The following is a 17,749-nucleotide window of genomic DNA, read 5'->3' on the forward strand; positions in this document are numbered from 1 at the left end:
GATGAATAATCGCGCCAGCAGATGGCGCTCATACACCAATCTTCATGGTCACTATGACTGAGGTCCGTGTTGCTGCAAGTTGCATCACCTCCTCAGAACATTTTTTGTGGCGTGGGGGGAGGCCGGCCGGGGGGAGGGGGGGCATCACTACTCCAAATGTGATCAGAAAAATTGTCAGACGTTTGACATAAAATAGAACATAATAAATAAATTATATATATATATATATATATATATATATATATATATATATATATATATATATATATATTGCGAGCAAGAATGTTTTTTTTAAATTATGTGCATCCACACCCCCCTCCAAAAAAAAAAAGGGTTTCTAACCGAATTGCATGGCTAAACTGCGTTTAATCTGCTTTAGAGCATAAAAAGGGAAGTGGAGACGATCCAAAAAAACCTGCAGTATCAACAAGTAGGATATTTATATTTGATTTTTCTTTACTTATATAAGCTTTTTTTATTTCCAAAATCATATGTCATGTTTTGGATATGTTTCTGTTGGACACACTTTTGTAGCTGTTCTGCAGTCCATTTAATTACATAAATGACAATGTTCTTTTTGGAGGGTTTTACAAATATAAATTTGGTCTAATATGAGTACATTTGGGTCATCAAATTATGCATGACTATATTTTATTACTTTCTAATCAATTTTTATTATTTTGGCAAAAAAAAAATCATCTTAAGTTTTTTAAATGACCTTAACAATCCTAAAATGGCCTCTTCACTTGATTTTATTTTTGGTTATGTACTATTGGATTTATGTATTTTTTTTTCATTAACAGGGCTTACTTTTTATTGCTTAAAATGACCCAAAATTGACTTTCTAGTTAACATATTTATATTTTTTTAAACCCACAAACCGGCGCCAAGAAAGACCCGGAAGTAAAGACGTCAAGTCTCACGCATCTTCAGGTCCCACAAAACAAGCAAGTATTGACTCATTTTTCCACCTAAATGCCGCCTTACTTGGCTGTTTTAAAAAACGATTTATCCAATTAAACGTCTTGTTAATTTGTTTCTTGAGTAATTTAGGCAATGGAGGTTCAATTTTGGAAAGGAAAGGGTCGAATGAGTCGAGCTTATTTGTTTTCGAGCGCTGTCTGTATTGTGTAAGGAGAGTCAAGAGAGTTAGCGATGAAGATGGAGGCAGGATTTACAATAATACACTTCTGTTCTCGCCGCAGGGATTTGTGGCTTTTGATCCCGACTAATTAATGTGAAACCCTCCGTGGGAATAACGTGTGCATGTGCGTGTGTTTGTGTGAGACAGTCAAATGTGAAGGGGACGCTCCCGTCCTTTGACTTTAATGATACAGAGGCCACAAACTATTAAATAGCTTTAATACATCTTGGATTTTTCTTCATCTTTTTTTTTTTTAATTTACCCTCTAAACATTTCACAGACAATTTACAGATGCAGTCCTAACAAATTCAAGTAAAGCTAATATTAGTACGTCACAAGATTTTCATTTTATCACAGTGTATTACACTCACTGTGCTAATCACTATTTTATTGACATTATTCAATATTCTGCATTATAATCTAGGGAGGCGACGCTGTGGCTAATCCCAACAACCAGATGTCGTTTTTGGCATTCCGATGGGGGAGCCTTCAGGCGTATAAAATCTGTTGGGCATCATGTGAGGTATGTATCCAAAATGTTTCAGAAATTATAATCTCTCTGCCATATATATATTATTTATTTTTTTTGTCAGATAGTTGATGAAATTTCCCAAAGGTGTCCCATAGGATACATTTTACTCACGGTGCCATGCATTTCTACTTCATTTTGGAGTGATTAAGTGTGCCGCAGCTAAACCCCCCACCCCCACCAAAAAAGCGAGAACTTCCTCTGCTTTCCCGCACGTCAATTTCCTCGCGTTCCTCTCAGCGTGACCAATGACAGGCCTGAGGAGGCATCGCCATTAATCCCTGTAAATGACAGCTAATGAAGTTGCTATTTCCCTTCGGATAGTGTTTGATGATGGTGGTGGGTTGGGGTGGGGGGTTCCTGCCGTTGGCACTCGGCTGATGCAAGCATTCCTCGCCGTCCGTCCTCGCTTTGAAAACTCCCCAAATAGTTTTTTTTTTCTCTTCTTCTTCGTCCGCTGCTGAATTAGGCGAGAGTGTGGTATTCCAAAACATTTCTCATTACACCTTATCGCCAGGCCGGAGTGTGTGTGTGTGTTTGGGTGAGGAGGGAAGGAGGGGGGGGGGGGGGAATGGGGGTGGCAAATGAAAGCGGCGATTGAGAGGCGACGAGCCAAGCGAGCTGCGGGAGACATCAAAGTGCTCCATTTAAATGGAACGATGGCGTGCAAAAGATCCCAGCACGTAAAGATTAACCTCGTCCTCCCTCTAAAGCACGCAGCAATATTACACGCAGGCGCACCCCCCCCCCCCCACCGCCGTCACGTGTCACGGGTTAATAGCTATCCGTGAGCACGGGGGACGCCATTTTGTGGTGCGGCCAGCGCTTGGTTTGAAGTGTTGAGAATCCCGACAGTTAGAAACATAATGTTGTCCACCTTGCCTATGTATGAGTAACGGAGCTCAGGGATCGAAAATGGCCGCCGTTCGAGGCAGCCCAACGGGTGACGTCACGTGAAAACAACCCATACTCGAGATCAAGCGACTCAACTCCGTCTCAGGTTAAAAAAATTTTTTATCATGGCATCCTTGCTGTGAATTATGTGGCATTTTAGATGGTTTCTCCAATTAACAATCTTTGCAAGAACGAGCCAGAACTGAGAATCCACATTGATGTAAAGTTTTGTTGCCGCGTTCTGACAAGTGCACCGCAGCAGGCAGGAATGAATGCAGTACTTCTAATTCATCTTCTGGCTTTGATTTAAAGTATTTCCCCGTTTATTTTCAGTCTCGTTGTCTCTCCTGCACCAACTTCTCTCTTTGGCAGCGCGCGAGTGTACGTGACCGGGAAGTGCGTGCGTGCGTGCGTGCGCTCAATCCCGGCCGTCCGGATTAGTGACGTCGGCGTCATCGCTCGCCCTCGCCGCTTCTGATAAGAGCGCAAACGCCGAAGCCTTCCCGCCTTGCCCGCCTGCCGCTCCTCCGCTCCCCGCGCTCAATTTCAGATAGCGCTAATGGAATCTGTCCCGCACGATTGTAATGCAAGCGAGACTCATTCTCCACGGAGCTTGGAGCTGTCAGCTTGGCGTGTGTGGGGGGGGTCACAGAAGGAGAGGATGATGAAGAGGTGTGTTTACAGTGTGTTTTTATGACGGGCTCCTTCTTGCCATGTCGCTGTTGTGTAACCTACTTCAGTACATGTGAGCAATCTCGGCACTCAAGGCTCACCTGAACTTTGATAGAGTTCTGACTCCGTTGTTCACATCGAGGCGCGCGATTGTAAATGCAGCACGTTCGGCTTTTGTTTTCCCCAACAATTTAAGTGCCTCACTGTCGCGGAGAGGCGCTGGCTTCCAATCTCGGCTCGTGTTTTGCTCTCCGCGTGCTTGCGTGCGTGGACACCGATCGGAAGTCGGTGCCCTTCCGTTATTCAAATACTTTTTTCCCAAGTAAACCAAATCAATTTAATAATTGACTTGGAAAGTCTATGATCAGCTCATCTTTTTAAAAATGTTTACCGTAATTTCTGGCCTACAAGCCGCAACCTTTTTCACACGCTTTCAACACCTAGCACACCTGGTTATAAGCCTCGGTACACGGAAAGACTTTAACACTAGCGCCGTGCTAACGCTAGCACCATGCTAACATTATCCCCGCGCTAACGCTAGCGCCGCACTAGCGTTAAACTCTTTCTGTGTATCGAGGCTTATAACCAGGTGTGCTCTGTAGGCTGGAAGTTACGGTAGGTCTCTTTGTTGTCGTCAGGGTTGCAATGTTGCTCGACTTCCCATAGCTGACTCTTACGTGAGCAAATTTGTTGACACCGAATCAACATTTCCTTGGTAGTCCATTTTGCCCCATCTATCAGTATTCTTAATGACCAGTTAACAGACTAGCATCCCCATCCGTCTTCATTTAGCACACCAACGACAAGCGGGTTGTATCAATCAGTCGAGTTCTAGTATGTCGTGCAAACATGGCCCAGAGAGTTCTGTCAGATCTGCAGCAATCACATCATATTGATGGGGAAATACTAATTTAGCAGTGGCATATCTTTTTAAATCTGTGACAGATTGTTGCATTTGTCTGCACTTAAAATCACCCCGCCCCCACCCCCAAAATAAAAGACAGCTGGAGCCGATAAGAGTACTAAATAAAATAAATAAAGTGCAACCTAAATCTCCCATCAAGGGCTTTTCGCAGCCGGAGCCCCCATTACTGTTACGCGGCCCCACGGGAAGAGTGAAGTGTCAGCAGACGCTGTGGGGGGACGGGAGGAAGCTGTAGTACTATTATCAGGAAATATTATACAGTTAGCGGAACCTTCCTAATCTTCATTACCTGTAAAGGACGAGTTTAAAGTACCAATTTAACATTCTTAACTGTCGTACCAGTGTAAAAGTAAGTTAAACGCATTGTGAAAAGTCGTCTTCTGTCACGGCTGGTCACACTCAAGGTCCAGATGCCACATCATTTTTTGTGGCCTGTGGAAGGAAGAAAATCCTGCTTGGCAGCTACCATGAGTCTCGCTAAAATCTGCACTTCTTCTTCTTTTCCTTTCGGCTTGTCCCGTTAGGGGTCACCGCAGATTGATAAACTTTGCACCTTCATTCTAGCGGAGACTCTTCTGTCACATGGAACACCAGACACCTTCCGCCAACTGTTCCATCCCGCTTGGACCCGTTTCGTCACAAAATTTTCAAATTGTCATATGAAGTGTACAGTGACGATGAGATATTTTTGCTACTGTACGGATTTGCGAGTTGGACCCTATGCGTATTCACGGATCGAGGAAGGTTAACAGCAAATGGATTTATTACAAAGGAATGTGCAATACAGACGTCCGGGTCTTATCTAGGTATCTGCCGCACAGGAGTTGTGTCTTCTGACAAGATAGCCTAAGAAGAAGACAAAAACTGCCCGGTAACACAAGGTTTTTATATCTATGGGTCCATGGTAGAAGTGGCTGCCGCCCCGAAGTCTGATCCTGAGCCGGTATAGTAACTTTCCGCTCCTTATCTGGTGTTGTTCGTCTCCACGGCAACGTCTGGGCGAGGAGGATGTCACCAGCTGGTTTCTGCGTGCAAAGATCAAGGACAACCGCCACGCTGCACAACAGTTTCTTGTATGTTTAGCAAATGGACAACACCTTATCTGTTGATTAAATGTATAAGGTCATATTTCAGCAAATAATGAAAGCACAATAAAAGTAAAATATTCTTCAGTTAGCAAGCCAGTTTTTACACTCACCTCGACAATAGTTAAACTTTCATCCTTGATTTATGATTTCAAAACTGGTTATCCGTCAAATTCTCGTTTGTACGTAGTTGTGTACCTTGGGAATTAAACATTTATAACATCCCTTTAAAGGAAAATGTAACAGCATTTCAGTTAAAACCTTAAAAACGTGCAGGGCACTGAACGAGTTAATTAGAATAAATAAATAATGCGAGAAATATAACTAGTTGAAGTCATTAAATACAGTATGAGGGCGGTTTGGGTGTTTTCGTGCCGCGCTTGGTGAACGTTTTGATGCTAGAAAAAGCCGCCAGAGAGGTCCTTGAACGCGGCGCTTAACAAGCCAGCATGCAAATAGGGAACGAGCATATGCTTAATCACCACTGGAGTTTCCCAGGAAAAGCTTGAGTGGATTAAATCCTGAGAGCCGAACATTAGAGAAGTGCAGAGTTCATCTTCTAGACAGGAAAAAAAAGGGGGGGGGGCGCAAATGGTTATCTACCAGAGTAAGAATCAGAAGCTGCAGTGAGTGATACAGACGAGGAAGAAAAGACGCCACGTGGTGACCAAGACGGGCCGATAAAGACAACGAAACGGGAGAAAGGGTGAGGGGGGGGGGGGTGGTGGAAAAATTGGCAAACTCAGGGGTCTCTCGCTCTCTCCGCTTTGCATTTCATTTACATGGCTGGCCCTATCGACCAATCGGATTGGGAGCGCAGCCCGTGGCTTAGGGAGGTTGAATAAAGACTCCAAATGCCTTCACTGCGCTCATCCCGCTCGCTTATAATACCCTGTCTCCCTCTCTTTTCTCTCTTCCCTGTCCGCTGTGATAGTGGGATGATGTGGGGGGGGGGGGCTTATAGCGGCTGCCACCACTGGGGGGGGGGGGACTAAAAAAAAAAAAAACAATGTGAGCTCATATACAGAAGCAGCATGTATTTGGTAAGAATTTGGGCGGAAAGTAAAGTCCAGTGGAGACGTGAAAGTTTGACTACAAGAAGCCGGACTACCTTCATGAGTTTGGATTCATTTTTTGTTCGTTCTTTTTAAACAATTGAATTTGGTTTACAGCGGCTTTCTGTTCAGTCTTGGAACTTGTCATAATAACAGCGATATTCCTGTTTGAAAATGCAATGGAAGACGACATTTTGCCTGCTTTAGAGTGCCTCATTGTTGTGGCGCGAAAAAGCAGTGTGACGTCTTGGGCCAATACATTTTTGCATCTTAAATGGTGTAATGTGTAGCCATAAGAGCATTTAGTAAACAAACTAGCGTCTGATTTTCTCAGTTGTAGAAGTATTTAATTGTTACGTGAGCAAAGTGTAGCTTCAACACATTCTCAGGACACGCCCACAGAGTTTGAGAGCAGAGATAATGGCTTGGATTTCTCACAATTTTGTACCCTCATTTCATATACGTCAGTCAATAAGATTTGACACAGTTGTAAATAACGCTCGTGGGTGGTGTGTCAAATTCAAGAATTATTTTCACTTTACAGGGACTTTCAAAAGAATATAAGGAAAGGGAGAAGACACATCACACAATTCCGTTGTACGTTGAAGTAGGTACAACTAGAATGTAGTAATTTATTATTTTTATTATTATTGTTTTGTAGTAGTTGTATTATTTGCTTCTAAAATCTCATTAGCCATGTGCCATCTTGTGCCATCAGGACACAAAGCAAAACACACACCTCAGGGAACACCATTTATGCTAATTAATTGAGAAAACATCAGATAAATCCAACACAAGTGCTGGTAATTACACACTACACCCGTCGATAATCATCTGCAGGCTTTTTTTCATATTATTATTATTATTGCTCCGTGCGCGCACACTTGAATTCATTTGAATAATGACTTGTCGATAGACATTAACCGAAGCCGCTCGTGACCTCCGGCACTTTCTGACAAGAGAATTGGAGCCACTTAGCACGCATGCACAACCACACCCTCGGATCTCAAGGGTATCATTTTGAGCTGTGTTAAACATAAGACAGACGAGCGAGGTCATCTGCAGATGAGGTAAAATAAATAAGTGTATGTGGAAAGGAGAAATTATTCAAAAACACAACTACAGATACTACACTGCATAAATCGCAATCATTAATCAACAGTACGCCGTCATTGTCCTCATTTTCTCTTTCTCTCACGATCGCTTACTCACTGCATCGCTGTTAATCATCAATAACAATACCTTATTTGTCAGGGAGGAGAGTCTACAATAGGCCACCCCCACCCCTCCCCATCCCGCCCCCCTGTCAGAGCACCCCACACTGTGTCAGTGTGCCACCAATTACCCGGCGCTACTTGAATGTGGGCATAACGGGATGGGGTCATTAGCAAAACAAACCCAGCAACCCCCGTGGGGGGCTCGGGGGCGGGTAGGGAGGCTTTTTTGGTGGTGGGTTAGGGGGGGGGGCGGTGTACTGTACAACTGGAGAGACCCTATTGATTTTTGATCATTTCTGCATCTACGGCTTGGGTAATAAAAGTTACCAACAAGACTGTGAGGTTTCCCGGTGAGCATGCAGAATTGGGCAAAAACAGAATCAGTGACTCAATTAAACTTTGTAAATGTGGGGGGATGTTCGAGACCAGCGGGCGCAAAGCTCAATTTAACTTGGGGGCGGTGGAGGCGGAGTCTGGCTAAGGCTGGGCGCACATGGACTTGACGAAATGAAAAACGATCCCATCTTCTCAAACATCTTTTTAAAACACAAAATAAGTTGAAGGACGCTGGTGTTTACAACTTATGTGTAAAATGTCTTTAAAAAAAACTCCTTGGGAACGCTGCTGTATCTTTCTCATTGAAAATTGTTTCTCTGCTTGCATCAATTGCGCTCAATGTCACGCCCGATAGCCATCTACCCCACCGCGATCGGTCCGCTCCGCACACGACACTGTAAAAGTGCCATCCATATTAAACTCAAGGACCACACTCCCATTATACTTTCATATTAAGGTGGGGGCCGCAAAATATCATCTCTTGGGCCGCAAATGGTGTGTGGGCCGCATGTTTGAGACCCCCGTTCTGGACCAATGAAGGAGCTGAATACCGATGTAGACTGGATTGTTGTCTGTTTAGTTTGACAGAAGGACGTTTTTCCAGCCCCCCCCCCCCCCCCCCCGCACCGAATTTGTGAATTCACAATCCGTCAGGATAGCGCGGCAACATGTCCGTGTTGGCTAACATCACATCAGGTGAGCACATGGACTCGAGGACGACAAATCCCAGCCGAGTGCGTTCCCAAATATTGAAGATGCTATTAGCGAGCGGCGAGGCCTGTCAAGTTTGCATGTGCGCGTCTGCATTTGTGTTTGTATACCTCTATTGTGACGCGTGTAATCCGCATGCTCCCTAATCCCTGAGCAGGTGGCCGGGCGTGTGGCGGCTGCGGGGGTTGCGGCGAGGGCGCACGTTCCCAGCATCACACACACACGCACGGTTGAACCACATCCATACAACAATGCTCTGTGTTGTCTACACACACGCTTTTTAGGAGGGGAATGGTCGTCTACGGCATGGTGGCTAAGATGGTAAAAGGTTTGTCTCACAGTTCTGAGGTCCGGGTTCAATCCTAGACACACCTGTGTGGAGCTTGCATGTTCTCCCCGTGCCTGCGTGGGTTTCCTCCGGGCACTCCGGTTTCCTCCCACATCCCAAAAACATGCAACATTAATTGGACTCTATAAATTGCCCATAGGTGTGATTGTAAGTGCAACTGTTTGTCTCCATGTTCCCTGCGATTGGCTGGCGACCAGTTCTGCCTGTTGACAGCTGGGATAGGCTCCAGCACTCCCCGCGACCCTCGTGAGGATAAGCGGCAAAGAAAGTGGATGGATGGATGGTCGTCTTAACATCCCGAGTACACCGAATATCGTTCTTTCGTTGCTTGACGCAGCGTGAGTGAATGTTTTCGTACTTCTCCAACCAACAACTTGCTGTTCTCGTTCAACTTGTTGAACAGCAAAATTGAACAACTTTGGCCGGATCCATAAAAATATTTCAAGGACATCCACTTCTGTGACTGTGCCGGTCTTTCTCATTTGCAACATGCCTGTGACATTCTGTGACACTTGTGGAGGAGAAAAATGTTATGTCGATGAATTTGCCGCGGGCGGGGTTGCATTTATTCAGTCGCATCGCTCGGTGTACGCCAGGTTTGAAGGGCGGGGGTGGGGGGGGGGCACGTGCCATTATTGCCACTCACCCGCAATTCCACATATCACGCACGCAAGTTTTGGCCGTTGTTGACGTTGTGCAACACTCGTATGAGTGACGGATGAGAAAGGGAAAATATTATGACTTCCTTCCTGTCATAGTTTTTGGTCAACTCACAAAAACTCAAGTACATTCGACATGAACTTAAAATAACTGCAGATTTGTGCGAACAGAACCCAAGATTTGGTTATCCATCCATCCATCCATCTGTCCATTTTCTTCGCCGCTTATCCTCATGAGTGCACAGTATCATCAAATTGGTAAACCTGAATCAAGTTTCACCTCCCCCTTGTTTCTGCCAATTAAAGGATGTACAATATGAAATTTGTGAAACTAAAAGGTATTCGTTTTCCTTCTCCTTTTAGTCAAAATAGAGCACAATTTGCACAAAAATTGATATCAGTTAGATCCCAATTACAGTAAATCCATGACCTGTATCAGTGATGCTGATATTTTAAAAAATAAATAATAAAAATAACCCTAACCCTCATTCATATGGATGCTAATTGTCAATATATTTTCATGACCTTTAAATTCACAATAAATTATTATTGGTTAAAAATACATGAAAGGATCAGTCACAAAATAACTCTTCTGTGTGAAATAAATCAACCACTAAAAATATTAGAGATGGAAGGCCTAGAAGTGCAAGTCGCTTAGTTAACATCTGTTTGGCTCACCCGTCGCGTGAAACTGACGTTGAGCATGAAATTGATGTAATCTGTTTTTACACCATATTACTATTGCGTCTCGATAAGGAGATTTATGATGTTCACCCACTAATGGTCACTTTTTTAGAAGGGTGGGCTGTGTTGCACGGCCGTCTGTAATCTGATTTTGCATCGGGGCTAAATGGACGCAAGTAACCATTTACGAGCCACTTAACTTAATACAAAGCACTAGTTTGTTTTTTTTTATTTATATATTGTGGATTTTTCTTCAATCCTGTAATCCGACATTTATTTTCTTCCTGTTTTAAGTGCATGCAAACAACCAGCAATAATATATTAACCTCCAACTCCTGTCCACACAAGTGCCAAAATTTCACTTTGCAAATTCATTTTAAAATGTCGTAATTAGAGAGATGATTATGACAATGCAGAATCTTGAAAGTTGTTTTGTCATTCCTGTCCCAGTGTAATTTTTTTTTCATCATAATGTACCTTTTTAACCAATTTGTGTTCTCTAACACTTTTCTTATTTAAAAAAAATTACAATTTTAAGATAAATTGTTTAACAGAATTTACTTTTGTCATGTCATTTTTCACACATTGACTTTTTCCCACATATCTTGCTCTTAGTCTCATATGACTTTTTTCTCCTAGTAGGAATTTTTGCAGAAAAAAATCTTGCAATGTTTTGAATGTATTCACGTAGCCTAGTTACTTTTTTCCTCAAAACAACTTTTTCTTTTATTTTACTGTCAGCGCTGCATTAAAAAAAATGTACACAATGACAATTGTTGCCCAAAACCCAAGAATGCTTTATCTCATAGTAAAGAATGCGTCACTTTTTTTAATTTTCATTACAATGATTTTACTATTTTGCTGCAGTTTCAAATCATTTAGTATTTATTTATTTTTTGCAATATTAATTTACTGCCCTGTATTTTAATGGGAGAAAAAAAATAATGTGCATTTAGGTGCAAGCGTCCGGTAAATTTGAAATTAAAGCCACGGCTGGAATTTTGTGTCTCGGATGAGTGTGTTTGCTCAACGGCCTGTCTGACGCCGGCACACAAACGCCATTGTCTCACTCATTCAAAAGAGGTTCCACCAGCGGAGCAGCAGTGTTGTTGTTATCGTCGCCACAGATGAATTATGTATGCGCTGCTGTTTGTTGATATGTGCCAGAATGTAGGACACGTCTTACGCATAACAATAGTCTACAGTTGTCTTCTCACCGGCAAAACTGGTCGCTAAACTCCCACGTTCGCTTTTTAATCCGACCGCCGCGATTCGCCTTTGACAGTTGCTCAGTTGCCCCGGTCTACTTTCACTCCTTTTTCTTTTGTCCCTGCCACAAAAACAAAGTCATACGCCTGTCACCGCACAGCTGATCTCATAATAATAAGTCTGTTCTCTCCCTCCTTCACTCACTCATTCCCTCCTCCCGACGGAATTTTTAATCAGGAATTGTCAGTTTTCACCGTTTCTTGATGCGTCGGCGCGCCTCTCCTCACCGCCAGACGTGAATTGACCCATTGCTCGTGACTTCTTAACTGTCCCACGATAGCTTAGCAATTAGCATGGCTTCCTAGTCTTTTTCTGCTTTCTAATGCTCACCTCGCGATAAATTGTTGCTTGTGCTTTCACCATCCAGTCTATCGGGAATGTTGTTTGCAAAGTAGAGTGGTGAGTTTTAATTTTGACTTTTGACATCTGATTCAATGAACTTGGTTTCTTTATGTGCTCAGACTTTTTTTGCCCCAAGATCTACTTTTCAAGCAGCCAGCCTCTCGCGAGCTACCGATGACGAGGGTGGGGTGTCTTTTTTTTTTTTTTTTTTTGTTATTTTTTGGGTACGCCGTCCCGCGATCGAGTCTTGGTCGATCGCCATCGACGCATTGAGTACTCCTGCGATAAAGGCTAACTATGCCTTAGACTGATATTTTTGAAGACGGCGCGTCGAAATCTCATAAATTTTAATTCACCCTTCAACTTGCATCGTTCTCTTTTCCAAGGTTGATGCAATCAATATATTACGATAACAGAATACAATAGATCTTTGTCATCATCATAGGTACAAGTAAAATAACGCTTGAAGCCATAATTCATTACCGATTATGATGAGAGGAGTATCCTATTACATAATACACAGCAGTAAAGTTAAGACATAATGTGTCGTGTTAAGCACTAAGGTGTTTGAAATCATTACAGCGAAATGATTTTTTTTTTCCCATTTTAATTGACTCCAAATGAAAATGCTAACCCGTTTTTTTTACGTTGAAATGTTTTCTCACAAGCCAGACAGCCAAAGGGAATCCGCCGTGGAATTTCCAGACCCGCGGTCAAGTGGATCCGCTTGGGAGAGCCTGGCCTTGGGGACAAAAGCTACAAAAAAAAAAAAAAAAAAAAATTTAAAATAACGCAGCAGCCAAAAGAAGCTTCCGAGGCTCGCTCTTCTACTTTATTGTTTGACCTGCTCACAAGCGAGCAGGGGATTAATGAAGCGCGTCTGGTGGGTCCATATGGCCCCTCTGGTGGCGCTTGTGCTTAATTAAAAGCCAATGGGGCCTAGGGAGGGTTGGGGGGGTCCTCACTGTTCCTGCTACATGAGGACCACTCGTGACTTTCTGCTCTCTGCTGCCATTTTGTCATTGCAACCTGTTGAAGTACTTTGACCGGGGGCAGTGATGGCTGGTGGCGGGTTTTTTTTTTTGTGTTTATATCTGGTATAAACGTAAGTTGAGGATCCATAAATACAGTACCGCAAATAAGTCGGGGTTGCCGTGACTGGCGGTGGATAAATCTCTTCTCCAACCCAAGAAATCCATGAATTGATGAATCTGCGAATCCCTCACCACGAATATCTGGGGATCCACTGTATAATATTATGTACAATATTTACGTACCGTAATTTCCGGCCAATAAGCCCCGACTTTTTTCACACGGTTTCAACCGTGGGGTTTATGGGGCGATGCGGCTAATTTGTGTGGGGTTTTTTTTAACGGCCTCAAGGTGGCACTCGAGCGGAAAAGGTAAGAGTGAGACCGGTGGAATATACGTGCCGAGGAAGTGACTTTTACCGGTATGTTTTTTTTTTTTTTTTTACCGGCCCTGTTAGGACGGCGCTAGCGTTAGCGGTGACACAGTGCGACTTGACAAAATAAAATGGAAATGCTTGACGTAATCTGCCGACAGATCATTCTTGTCTTATTACTCATCGTTTTGACTTGTCAGCCGTTAACGTACAACAGCCTCCCCGCCATGGTGCGGACGTCGCCGATCGACAAGAGGGCCGGCTCGGGTCGCCCCAGACTGCAAATACGTCACGATCACTTAGCCGAGTGCTAGTGAGCCTCCTCTATCGACCGGCCGCTACTGCAAAAGCGGTGGGGACACTTTTTACTGATTTTACGAGCGAAAACGGTCACGAGTCGAGGACAGTGAATGAGTTTGGCGAGTAATGTAATTGTTCGACATTCTTCTCACAACATTTGCAACTTTAAGGCGTTCAAAGGAAGGACAGATCCTGAAACAAAACCAGGATAAATATACAAGGTGCCTTTCAGAAGCGGAAGGGGAACTGTATTATTTTTACTTATATTACCTTTTTTTTTGTTTCTCATGCAACTATTTTTTCACACAGTACATTTTAATTCTCTCAACTTTACAACTGATCTTGGAATCATCCATTTTTTTTCAAAAATGACGTGTCCCTGTACAACTGTTCCCTCTTAGTGTTACAACTCTTTTCAGATAACAAATCCTCTTTGACTTTTTGTCTTTTCAGCGTGGCCCAGAAGGCGGACGGAAATCCATTTTTCATACCTCTCCAGTCAAGTGACTTGACAAACGTTGCAGCGTTCAAATCGGGCCGCCCCGTCTGTATCATTAGGGGCTGAATGGAGGTCAAACGGACAACAACACGGCGCTCTCGTCCTAATTAGAGTGATAGCGCCCTGCCTGTCCTCGTCTTTAATCCGCACTCAGGCAGCCCCTGCCCCCCCCCCCCAAAAAAAATCTAAATCCCTACAGCAGATGGAAGTGATGTTATCGATCGATCGGCCCTCAGATTGATTGGCAAGAGATTCTGCGGTGAGGAGTTGAAATACATCAGTGTTGATTGATGATTGGTTTCATAACTTTTATGGCTTTTCCGATATTACTTCGTTATTTGAATTTGGATTCCCCCCCTCATAATTTACAACGTGAAATTTTGACTTTTCTCATTATGGTATTCTCTACTTTTCCCGTAGAATTTGATTTCATTACATATCTTCACATTTTACAACATTTGCATAAAATTCCGACCATTGTCATAATATTTTTTTAGTCATATGACAATTCTTTGAACTTAAGAACAGTTTTTTTTCTTTTAATGCAGCTTTTTTCTCATAACATTACAGCTTTTTTTTTCATAAACTTTGACATTGCTGCTACTTTGGGATTTAGTAATATGACAACTTTTTTTCACTCCTCACTTTGCAACTCAGTTTTCTTCATATTACAGCTTTTATTGTGACTTTCATAAAATATTACCACTTTTTTTTCTTTAATTACTTTATTTTAGTTTGAGTTTTTTCCCCCCAAATTTTGCAACTTTATCCACATGAAATTTCGACTTTATTCTCAAAACATTACCTCTTTTGTTTTATTAGTCAGACTTTTGATCTTTAGGACTTTATTTATGTAACCATATGAATTATTCTTTTGACTTGTTTTCTCCAGTGTGAACCTGCATTATGCCTTTTCTTACAAATTATCCAAAGGAGTAAAAGTGATAAAGAAAAACAGCAGATGTATGTACACATGCAACTTGCCTCATGTTTATTCTTTATTACTGTTTGGCCTTTTTTTTATACAGCTTTTCCTGCATATTTCCCTTTTCAACTATAATAATTTATCATTAAACAATGGAGAAATTCATAGCTGCTTCCAAAAAAATAACAACAACAACAAAATAAAATTAAGAAAATTAATGTAGAAAAACATTGAATGAAGAAAAAGAGTGGGTGAAGACAAAAATATGGGGGAAGGGCTTGATTGTCTTTCGTTTTTAAACATATTTGTCATAAATTAAGTAGTGCATCCGTGTCAGAGGTCTCACACGCATCAGCTTTGATCCCAATTAGGACTCTCCAAAAGCTTATTCAAACTTCGCGAATTGGTGTATTTTGTCCCCCCATGTAATGTTCCAGTCCTTGATCAAAGTTGGAAGTGTGAATGCTCTGATGAAAAGAAGACGAAGAGGCTGCAGTCGTGCTTTGTCCGCCCGAGGTAGAAGAAGTGTCCCCCGGCCGCCTCTGACCCGCCCCCTCCGGGGCCTGGAAGTCGCATCACAAAACCTGGAACTTCCACGCTGCCTGCTGCTCTTTGTAATCCAAACAATCCGTGTTGAAGTTGAGCTTCCACGTGGACGAAGTCGACTGGTCCTTATAGTCCAGACAGTCCGCGCTGCCTCCGTAGCCGTACGCCGACGCGGAGAGCGACGACGCCGGGCTCAGGTGGCTGGACACCCCCCCGCCGCCGCCTCCGCCGCTCATGGGGCTCATGGTGGAGCTCAGCTGGTGGTGGTGGTGGTGGTGGTGGTGGTGGTGCATCGGCGAGAGATACGAACTGCAGTCCATGCCGGAGAAGTAGGACGACGAGCCCCCGTAGCCCTGGTTGTAGCCCGAGGTGGCCTGGGTGTACGTCACCGGGTAGGAGCGCTGCATGCAGGAGGAAGCCGACGAAGTGGCCAGGGGGTCGGCTAGAGGCGAGATAGAGGCCGGGCTCCAGATGGACACCGGCGTCGGTGCACTGCTCACTGCCGGCAGAGAGGCGTTGGTGGGCGGCGTGAACTGGCCGCTCGCTCCGCTGTCCGAGCTGGCCTCCCGGACCGGGGAGGCTTTCTTTTTCACCGGCCTCGCGCTGGACGCCTTGCTCGGGGCCCCGCCTTGGGTCTGCTGGGCCTGCTGGCGGTGCTTGGCCCTGCGGTTTTTGAACCATACCTGCGAAACATTTAAAATCGTGATGTTACAATTTAAGATGATGTGGAGAAACGAAAAGTGGAAGCCAAAATACACGAAATATTATGCAACAAATGTCTATTATGGTGATAAACTTTTTTTTTTTTTTGTTTGTTTACAGCTTCACCTAAACCCAAATCCATGTGCGCTGAAAAAAAAAACACGTACCTATGAAATACAAGATTTAATTCACATGCTCGTTAAATAAAGTTTGTTGTATTTTATATTATTGATAATTGAGCCACTTTCCGCACCATTTTAAATTGAATGTAATGGTAAGGGTCAACTGCAAAACATTTAGTACCCCCAAAAGTTCGGGTGACAAACGTGTGTTGCATGATATTTTTTTTCCACATAATTTAAAACCTTCCCCTATACGAATCAAACCCATTTAAACTTCTACATGTTATAGGTGGATCGAATTAAGTGAACTTCAATAATTTATTTCAGTAGTTCCTTTCGAAAATTTAAAACTTAGATTCTCTACACACTTAAAATATTCTTGATTTATTTTAGATTCTTGGATCGCTTGCAGCAAACGAAATGCCCAAATTCTACCGTATGGTGAAATTAAACTATTAAAGCAAAATGACCTTGAAAAATGATTTTCCTGTGTAGCTGTCGACTTTTTTTTTAAATTGAGCTATTATAAATTAACTTTAATAACATTGTAATGTGCAGCCAAAATTGATGACCATTTTCTTCTCTCCTTCACCTCACCTGCACTCTTGACTCGGGCAGGTTGATCTTCAGGGCCACCTCCTCCCTCATGAAGATATCCGGGTAGCGGGTCTTGGTGAACAGGTTCTCCAGCACGTCCAGTTGGGCCCGGGTGAAGGTGGTCCTCTCCCTCCTCTGCTTCCTCGGCGTGCCTGCATACGCGCACCGATGCACGATTACAACCGCGACGTTTCGCCGTTTTCTATTTTGAATTTTTCTAAATTATTTGTTTACCTTGGTATCCCACGGAAGGGTGCAGCAAGTCCACCCCGGGGGCGGACAAACTGAGTCCGTTGACCGTGTACGGGGGCTGCTTCAAGTAGGACATCATGATGGCGACTGGGAACCCGGGGGAGGGGGGGGGGGAGATAAAACTTTTAAGAAATGTTCAATCCTGCCTTTTCCTTTCTTTTTTTTTTTTTTTAGTTCCAAGATGACGATGTTACTTGCTGCAGCTTCAGAAGAAGTGAAGCTCCCAAACGTGTGCAGGGACTCTTAAACCACGGTACTCGCCCCCCCTCTCTTTTTTCCCTCCCAGCTGTCCTACGCTCAGTCTGTCTGTCTCCCCCCACCCTTCCTAAAACGCTCCTATCCTAAAAACAAAACATTGTCGTTAAAAAAAATCCCCCCCCTCCCCTACTCCCACTCCCCCTGGACCCCTCCCCACTCATCAAGCATTAACATATATGCCCACAGGTTAGGCCGCAGCTGATTGGGGGGCCATTTGCAGGGACAAAGCCCACTGTTGACTGATAAGTAACGCTGATAACAATAAGAACTTG

At 43.5% G+C, this 17,749-nt stretch overlaps 1 protein-coding gene and 1 long non-coding RNA gene across 4 annotated transcripts; one reads left to right on the forward strand and one right to left on the reverse strand.

Moving 5' to 3' along the window:
• The first annotated feature begins 872 nt into the window (after positions 1-872).
• Positions 873-15,054, forward strand: LOC133496915 (uncharacterized). Of its 3 annotated transcripts, none has more exons than XR_009793893.1 (3): positions 873-951; positions 1,569-1,667; positions 14,030-15,054. It is a non-coding gene; the product is annotated as an uncharacterized LOC133496915 (long non-coding RNA). The 3 variants fall into 3 exon arrangements; XR_009793895.1 differs by lacking the exon at positions 873-951 and adding an exon at positions 960-1,456; XR_009793894.1 differs by lacking the exon at positions 873-951 and adding an exon at positions 961-1,471.
• A 133-nt stretch (positions 15,055-15,187) lies between these two features.
• On the reverse strand, positions 15,188-17,373 carry LOC133496914 (homeobox protein OTX2-like). Its single transcript, XM_061813018.1, has 3 exons — positions 17,190-17,373; positions 16,968-17,131; positions 15,188-16,229 (listed from the first exon to the last, which is right to left on the reverse strand). The coding sequence occupies exons 1-3, from the start codon at positions 17,296-17,298 to the stop codon at positions 15,576-15,578; spliced, it is 927 nt and encodes a 308-aa protein (XP_061669002.1). The 5' UTR covers positions 17,299-17,373; the 3' UTR covers positions 15,188-15,575.
• Positions 17,374-17,749: the final 376 nt, after the last annotated feature.

Source organism: Syngnathoides biaculeatus, chromosome 23 (assembly GCF_019802595.1).
Source record: "Syngnathoides biaculeatus isolate LvHL_M chromosome 23, ASM1980259v1, whole genome shotgun sequence".
Taxonomy (NCBI): Eukaryota; Metazoa; Chordata; class Actinopteri; order Syngnathiformes; family Syngnathidae; genus Syngnathoides; species Syngnathoides biaculeatus.

Coding starts and splice junctions, on each gene's coding strand:
- LOC133496914 (XM_061813018.1), bottom strand. CDS start 17,298: ATGATGTCCTACTTGAAGCAGCCCCCGTACACGGTCAACGGACTCAGT. Junction 17,132..17,189: donor ATACCAAGGTAAACAAATAA/TTTAGAAAAATT, acceptor TCGTGCATCGGT/GCGCGTATGCAGGCACGCCG. Junction 16,230..16,967: donor TGCCCGAGTCAAGAGTGCAG/GTGAGGTGAAGG, acceptor AATGTTTCGCAG/GTATGGTTCAAAAACCGCAG.